The sequence below is a fragment of the Pezoporus occidentalis genome, unplaced genomic scaffold (assembly GCF_034315485.1).
Source record: "Pezoporus occidentalis ecotype Australia unplaced genomic scaffold, CSIRO_AGI_Poc_V1 ctg61, whole genome shotgun sequence".
In the NCBI taxonomy this organism is placed as follows: domain Eukaryota; kingdom Metazoa; phylum Chordata; class Aves; order Psittaciformes; family Psittacidae; genus Pezoporus; species Pezoporus occidentalis.
In genome coordinates this window covers 1,804,246-1,812,945 of record NW_026915955.1, presented here as the reverse complement: position 1 = coordinate 1,812,945, position 8,700 = coordinate 1,804,246, and the positions used below count along the sequence as shown (strand labels likewise).

General features: G+C 39.5%; 1 protein-coding gene across 14 annotated transcripts in view; it reads right to left on the bottom strand.

The window, feature by feature from the left end:
• Positions 1-3,672: 3,672 nt before the first annotated feature.
• The window catches only part of EYA4 (EYA transcriptional coactivator and phosphatase 4), a 150,747-nt gene continuing 145,719 nt past the window's right edge, over positions 3,673-8,700 (bottom strand). For all 14 annotated transcript variants that reach the window (XM_062639580.1, XM_062639585.1, XM_062639579.1 and 11 more), the window contains one exon: positions 3,673-7,605. In XM_062639580.1, coding sequence (XP_062495564.1) covers positions 7,525-7,605 — 81 coding nt within the window. In that variant the 3' untranslated portion in view covers positions 3,673-7,524. The remainder of the gene's footprint in view (positions 7,606-8,700) is intronic.

The following is an 8,700-nucleotide window of genomic DNA, read 5'->3' as shown; positions in this document are numbered from 1 at the left end:
GAAGGAGCAGTGGAGATGGACCACTGTGTACTCACTGACTATAGCCACCTTATTCACCCATCCTGCCTTACCTGTCCAGGGGACGTAGAGGAGTTGGCAGTGAAGGAGTGAAGCTGGGCAGAGGAACAGGGGGAGGAAAGGTGCTGGTTTAGTGTTTGCCTCTTTGTTTCCCACTACCAAATGCAGTGATTAGATATTTATTTTAATCAGCAATAAAGTAATTTTCTCCAGGTGGAGTCTCTTTTCCCCATGGCAATAACTGCTAAGCAGTCTGCTTGTCTTCATTGTCACCCACAAGCTTTCTCATTAATGTTCTTCCTACTTTCTCCATCCCACAGAGGGGAGGAGTGAGGTGGATGGGAGTTTGCTTGCCAGCCAAGGCTAACCCATTATACCCAAAAATCCTTTCAAAGAAGTCCTGCTGCTTAGTGCCATTTTGCTTGCTATTGGGGCTCAAATACTAGACATGATCTTACACTAACCCTGCAAACTGTACTCAATACCTCACTCTCAGCTCCACAAAGGGAGACACATCCATTCTGAGTGCTTGTTCCACAAATCCCTTCATTGCATTCAAAGGCTCAAGCCTTTCCTGCCAGTTTTCTGTATCTGCTGGCTGTGAACAGTGGCAGAGGAAGGTATTTCCAGCCCTACCTACCAAAGGGAGATGAGGATGGCTGGTAGGGCCGCTGCATAAGGCTGGTCCTGTGTGTGCATCTCATTTTCCTACAAGCCCATTATCCCGTTCAGGCATGGAGGCAGAGCTGTGGGGACTTGCTTGCCTCTGTGGCCTCTGTAGCTTAACATTGCTGGAGCCGTCTTTCTATTTCCAGCAAAAGCTGGAATGGGTACACTTGAAAGGCTACTTGGGATTCCAGCAAATTCACAGACAGTGAAGGGCTACAGCTATACTGAAGGAAGAAAAAGGTGTAAAACCAGAGAGAAACAAGAAAGCAAAGAGACCAGCCTGCAAAAACCCATGGACCAGCGTTGGTGGGACAGGTGAAGAGGGTACCTGTGTTGGGTAGGAGTTTAGAGCACGATGAAGTGTGCTGTGAAACAAGGAGAGATACACACACGCCACCCAGGCAAAATGCTCTTCCTGGTTGCTGGGCTTTTCGATTGTCTTCTCTGTCCTGCCTCACTCTGCAACCAACTGACCAGCTAACCACAGCTTCTCAGTTGCTAAACCCTTTCTGGGAACATTTCTTTTTCCAGAATCCTTCACGATGGGCATAGTGATTTTAGCACTGGGTAAGGAGGGATTTGGGATTTAGGTTTGTTTTTTAAGTTTCTTCTTCCCTTTCACTTTTTTTTTTAAATTTCAGAAACATCCCTCCTTACTATTGGACCAAACTAGGATCTTTTTGAGTCAGAAAGCTAGAAACCAAGAATCCTAACCAGGTAAGCTGAAAGCAAAGAACAGGGGCTTGATATGCCAGCTGAGGCCCATAGTCACCGGACTCCTGCAATGGCTCAGACTTTTTTTCTGGCTGATTCACTTTCTCTAAAGAGGACTAGAAATGTTCCATGCATTGCACTGCTTTGCATAGTCCCAAAACACATTCAGTTTCACAGTTTCTAATATTTTCCAAATAGCTCCAAAAATAGTTGTTTTCATGTAAAAAAAGTGTGTGCTTCCTGATGACGGGCAGAGTAAGCTGTGTAGTAGCCTAGGAAACGTGAACCACTTTCCATTTGCCGCTCCTCTGCAACACTTAATTCTCCCAGACACTGAAAGCACAGCAGAATCAAGTCTAATTAACCTCCACTCTCAGCCTGACTCCTTGATGTGATATAGTTCATTTAAATCTTGTCCTTCATGCTCCTCTGCTCTCCTGCTTCATCCTTACTGAAGTGCATATGTGGATTTCTAATAACCCATGTTTAGATGGATGATTGGTAACTAATTCATATGACAAATTAGAGAAATGATGCTTTGTGCAACAAAGGGTTTTCTTTGCTTGTCCACTTGAAAATCAATTTATGAAACTTTTTCTTTCTTTTCTTCCCAACCAGAAGAAAAATAATTCCTTCTTCATCTTTTATTAGTAGTTTCAAGTTAGAAAGTCTTGGAAAATCAAGCCTTGAAATTTGTAGGGAAACTAGCATGAAAAAACTATTGAGATGTTTTGACTTTCTCAGCATTCCTCCTACTTCCTGGGCTTTTGGAAACGGAAACAATTCCCCCAAATTTATAAACATTTGCTAAATGTTTCTGAATCCATTATTTGTTTGGAAAAAAGAAAATGGATCAAACAAGTCAACCCTAATTGTGCATCCCCTAGAGATAATAACACTTTGGCAAACAACAGAAGAGACACATAAATAATCCCATTTTGGATTTCTGCTTTGTTTTCCTTGGGGATTCTCTGCAGGCAATGGATAATGAGGAAGAGGTATTTTTGCACCCAAATGAGGTAGAGTTATTTCTCCATCCATAAATGCTTTCAGCAGCGTATTTTTTTTTCAGTTCAGTTCAGCACTGTGAACTGTCATGTACAGGACATACTGACATTTAGAGCATTGAGTTTCTCAGAAATTTCTCAGAGTTACCTTCCCAGGAATGAAGGTAATAATGCTGTGCTATAATCCAGACAAAAGCTTTTAAATACCCTCCCCCCCCCCAATATCTCATTTTTCATTCTGATATGAAAAGGGAAAAGTTCTGTGATCTCCTACAGTTTTAATGGGGAGTAAAACCATTTTCTGACTGCCTTTGACCCCCCTCTCCTGAAATGGCACTAAATGTTTCCTCTTCTTTAGAGCCACACGCAAACCCCTCTGGGAGACAGTGTTAAAACTACTTTTTATTATGGTCTGTCTGCTCAGTGGGCCTTCTTTATATTTTTGATGTATCTTCCTTTTTGTTCCTAAAATTGGAATAGAAGGCAGATGTACATACAGAACAGTTATATTTGTAACAGACATGCTTTCAACTAACTCTTCTGGAAAATTACGCTATTGACAAGCTGTCTCTTGTGGCTGAAGCACTGTGGTTACCAAGGCTTTGCCACTTGCTGTGTTCTCTAGACGATAAGGTCACATCTAAGAATGCTGATAGTCCTGTGGTCCCACTTTTGCCTTAAAGCCTTCACAATCAGACTCTGGGGGGAACTGCTTCCCTGAAACCAAGTCAGCACCTCACTAGGACGTGAAGCACTGCTCCCAAAGACACTTACAAAGTTTGGTGAGTCTGAGCTTCAAATGGAATGGCTGCTTGCCCTTCAGTAGCCCAGTCTATTTCCTCAAAAACTCATGCCAGTAAGAAGGATATTAGCATAACATTAGTAAGTGAATGGTAAGGGAATTTAAATTAATATACTAGATGTCTAGACTACTGAATAGGTTTGGTTTGTATTTCGGCCCAAGGACACGGAAACAAAGGTGTCAGTTGCCCCTCACCTGGCATCTGGAGGAAGGTTACCTACTGTTCTTGGTGAGGAAACCTTGTTGCAGAGCAGAGGGACATTCCCTCCAGTGGCTGCACCCGGCAAACAGTATGCGGGTGAGCCAATCTCTACCAAACCACATGGGCACAGGGCTGCTTCAGGCATGAACCACAAAGGCAGCGCAGACTTACTTAAAAAGAGTCCAAGGTCACACTCAGCTCCTTTAAGAGACATTGTGAACGGATGGTTTTGGCTACAAACCAAGCATCTTACAACATCATATAGTGCAGAAAATGACATTTCCAAGTGTATTTATTGAGAAATAGTAAAGTTGTACATAATTTTACAAGCTTTTTAATTTACATTTTCTTAAATTATGTAGGCCCTAATAAACTATAATCTGCTAATACAAGACAGAGACCCTTGGTTTCAATTATACCTCCAAAATGCTGCTATTGCTGGGATTTTGGCTCGTGTCAGTTCAGCTCCTCTTCAGAGATACTAAATACCATACTCATTTAGAGCATATGCCTGGTGTCAATCCTGTAAAGCAGAGACGATTTTTGAACCTAAACCCTATATCTGGATACAACCTCACAGCTAAAATCTAGTCTTTGTATCATGGGCCAAGTCCATATTCTCCATAAACTCTGCAGTTCTGTTTGGCTGCAGGACTTCATCTGCCCTGAGATGAAGTATACTTGTATACAGGATTTTGATTTGGCCTCATCTCCCTTGTCAGTGCTTGCACTGGAACATACTCCACAACTGCTTTAGATGCAAACACTACTTCTCACACTGGGTTCTAATGGACACAGATCTGGGAGCTAATTGCTGCCTGTATCTTTGTGCACAATCTCAACAGGCATCTAAAAATAAGCAAAACTTTTAGCTTTTCCTGCCCTTTTACTGTTATACTGAACTGCGCAGAGTGATATCAACTTAAGGTACTATTTTGTGACTGCTATCACACAGTATTTGTATTCTGCAAGCTGACTACTCAAATGCCTAATGAGTGGTCAAGTTCTGTAACTGACTGAGAACTGCTAGAGTATCAGCAAAAGGCATTATATTTTATACTTCATTTGCCCAAAATACTTGGAAACATGACATTGTGTTCAGACTTCATTGTTGAGAGACGCTGAAAGGACGTCAGTCTCTGACTAATATGCTGTTGAATTAAAATGCACTCAATGTCAAAATGACCAGCCTTCCATTTAATCCACTTAGGCCTATCTGGAACAGTCTGGCGTGACTATGTCTCTGCCTTGGTTATTTTCTCCTCTGTATTGTTCATGCAGGAAAATGTATCAATCAGAGCAATTTCTCTGTAAAAGGAAGGAGTGTACACCATTTGCTTAGCGGGAAATTACTTGTACTCTGAAATTTTCTTTTATAATTCTAGTATTGTGAAGAAGGCTTTTGAGCTAAATCCTTGAATTTTCTTTGGATGTAAGTTTTTGTCAATTATTTTTATAGTTAACTTCTGCTATCGTGGCAGAACTTTGTCATGCTCTGCAAAACTTCCCCCGCTTTTGCCTCCCTCTCCTCCCTAGGAGTCCAGTAGATTAACTGAGCCACAGAGATCTAAGCACAACTCCAACAAACGCACTGCAAACCTTTTATGAGAACTGACAGTGGTTGCTGGGCTATTTTTTGTTCTTACATATAATTAGGAAAAGAATACTGAAAGCTGAACAAGCTGAACAAATTAAATTTAGAGAAACAAAATTGCTTCATGCATTTAAATAACACTATGACTTGTCAAAAAGGAAAAAAAAAGAGAAAGATTCTCATGCAGTGTTACGATGCTGGAAGTTGAGAAGGGCTTTGTTTGAACTTTTTTCTTATTCCAGTAGCAACACTTTTTTCCCACTTGAAAAACTACAACATACTGGTACTACAGCTTTTTATGAAAAATGAACTTCCAGAACAAACTTGACTAGATGGGCACTGTAAATACAAAGAAGGTATGCCTCATGTTTACCTTTTAGATATGCAAATCCTTCACCCAAATAGTTAATAGGTAACGATTTCATACATGGCAAGTGTCATGTGATGGCTTTAAACTGCCCCATGATAATTAATTATAATCAGTTTGTTGTGTGGTGACTTGCATATCCAATTCCAGTACATCAAAGAAATCCCATTTTTATGAATTTATTTTTGCCTTGTACTTTTAGTGGCTCCAGGCTTTCACCTACCAACTAACTTTCATATAACCTACAAGTTTAATGAAGTTACTACCTGGTAACTAGACATATGGTGGCTTCACAGCACAGAGAGGGAAGATCTTCACCTCAGTGCTGACTACTGTGCTTGTGTAGGCATCCTGGAGTTTACATCTAACATCTTCTCTTGCACACACCTCTTCACACGGTCAGAGAAAAGGCAACCTCAGGTGTCTCCATGTACAAAAAGCAGTTTCCATTTTCTGCCATGAGAGACAAACAACTTGCTGTTGTTTCAGAGTGCTCAAGCTGCACACGGAGCCCCTGTGTGCAATATAGACCTTGCTCATTTTCCAAAGTTGGAAGGTAGCACATTCAAAAGTCGCAAGGTAATTATCATGGTATGGACTGTAATTTTTAATAGAAATTATGAAAATTTAGTTACTATATTTCCCAGTATTTCTTCATAAAAATCTCTACCTTACCATCTGCTCAGCTGCCTGACATGCTATTGTAATATCTGATTCAAAAAACATTTAGGGTTGTTCCTGTGTAATCCTGTCGTGCAATCAAAAATGGGTGAGGAAAATCCCATTGACCCCAAATGGAAGACACATAAATGTGAAACAGAATGGAAAAGTTACCGAAATGCTGCTGTATTTACCAAAGTGGACTGCGCTCCTGAAATGGCTGGTGTTATTATGCCAGCAATTTCAGCAACTTGTGTTGATCATGAATATGCTAAGTGTAGTATCATTTGTTCATCTGACTGCTGAGGGAATCTTTAGTAATTTTTTATTCCTCACAAACTTGTGTTTTATTCCCTATTTGGGCTTAACTCCACATTTTCACCTTCCAGTAATACGACCTGAAAACTCTGCTGGGTGTAAATTTGTTCTGTTTTGCACAGCTGGTGTACTCACTATATGGCTTTCAGTGGAATAACTTGTTCATGAATATGGCTCTTAGTTCTCTTGTCAGACTATCAAGAAATGATGTTGAAGGTGTTGAACAGGTTTTTTTAGCTTTCAAGGTAGCGGTCCCCAGTATCAACCTCCAAACACTCTTAACTTTCCTCAAACAATCAGTGGAATTATTCAGAATCCAAATAAAAACACAAACTTTGCTTTATTATTTTTACTTACTGCAACAAATACTTAAATGCCAAAGCATTTAAGTGCAGCCCTGCTCTTCGTTTTCTCTGAATTTCAAATTTGGTCATGTCAAAAATTATCACAAAGGTTGGGTTTTTTTTCGTTTATCTACATAGTTTTTAACCAAAATTACATTACAACACACAAACACAGTCTTCTCTTTAAGGCACAACACATCATTATGCACATTCTGTTTGCCAAACTTATAAAAGAGACAATATTATATAACCCTCTCCCTCCCCCGCCCCCCAAAAAGAAAGAAAAATTGCATCCACTTCCAAAATCAGCTGCTAATAAAGTCACAGTAAATTATTTTCATCAATAATTTACACAAATTACAGGTCTAGACGGATTGTCATTATACAGTCTGAGTGCATTCCAATTCAGATTTTCTGGGTTAGGTAGGCTAAAGTCTGGTTCAAACCTCAGTGCTGAGAATATATCCCATTTTGAGGAATGTTGTTGAACACCACCTTGTTGGCTGGAAGATGGGTGTTGGTGCTTTGCCAGTTCGAGTCCTTTGTTCACTCCTGTCAGGGCTCACTTGGTGTGTATCAGCAACCTCCACAGTTTCAATTCATTTAAAAACGTTGCATATATAAGACCATAGAGCTTCCTTATGTAGCACTAATTTTTAACTCCATTCAGCAATCTGAATTCTTCAATTTGGAATTTTTAATTCCAAATATTTCTTCCCTTAAGACAATTCATATGTGTAAAGCCAGAGGCATTGAATCACACATAAAAATTCAGTGTACTTGAAATATATATATATAAAAAAAAAGGATCGCCAACTTTAGAACACAGTTACAAATACTCTAGTTCCAGTGCTTGATGGAGAGCCAAGAGGTCCGAATGACTGGATATCCTCCAGAAAGGCATGTTGTGCTGTGTTTGTTAGAGGGGAGAAAAGGTCAGGAAGGATGAGCACTGTGACACAGGGTGATATGTGACACATGAGGCTAGTCAGATTACCACCACATATTTTACACCACTGCATTTCTGGATTGATTTTTGCTAGTAAAGTACTGACAAAAATCAGACCAAAATAGATCTGAGCTTTACAGTTCAACTGAAGTTAAAATAATTATATAGTCTTTCTTAACAGTTTTTTTGGAAAGAGCCTCTTGCTTAATAAGGACAATTTGCTTACTGTTAGCATGCAAACCCATACCAAGGAGCATTAATAGGAAAGCCCATTCTGCTCCATTTATTAGACTTTGCAAAATAGCAAACCATCATTTAAAGGTCCGTGATACTTTCATTAAAAGAGCTTCACGCACAACCCTTTGAAACAGAGTTGGATTACTTTTTACTCAGGGCAGGGGGAGGAGGAGGGGGGAAGGAATTTCTTTGGATAAAAGATTTCTGGGTCAGAAAAAGAAACCTTTCTGATTTAGAAAATGATAATTTGTGTTACAGAAAGCAACACTGTCTATGAGAGATGCATATATATGCACTATTCTCCTTCATCAAATCATCAGAATAGAAAAAAAAGCATTCTTTCATGTTGTGTTCAGATCTATTTGTAGTGTGCTATATTCATCCATCTCTTTGAATTCTGTATCTATCCATGCAATATAGCCAATATTAAGAAAAAAGCATGCTAAACTGGAAAGTACACAATCCAACCACCTTTGTTTAGCACAAACTATAAAAGACCCATCACCAGGACTGCACCTATAATAAGGAACCATTTGGAATAAGCATTTTGGTTTATTTTAATTTTGTTTCTATTCTAGCTACAACACTAAAAAAGGAACTTTATTTTGCTACTCCTAGCACAGCAATATTTACATCACTTGTCCTGCACAGACATTGTGAGACAAAATTTTCAGTGTCTACACACTTCCAGGGGTTAAACAGGGAAGCATGGTGCAAGTTACCCATTTGATCTGTTTCTGAATATTGAAAACTTATCTGGTGAAATTTTGACGTATATTATTATCATGAAAAAATTGAATATTTCTAAGGAAACAGTTC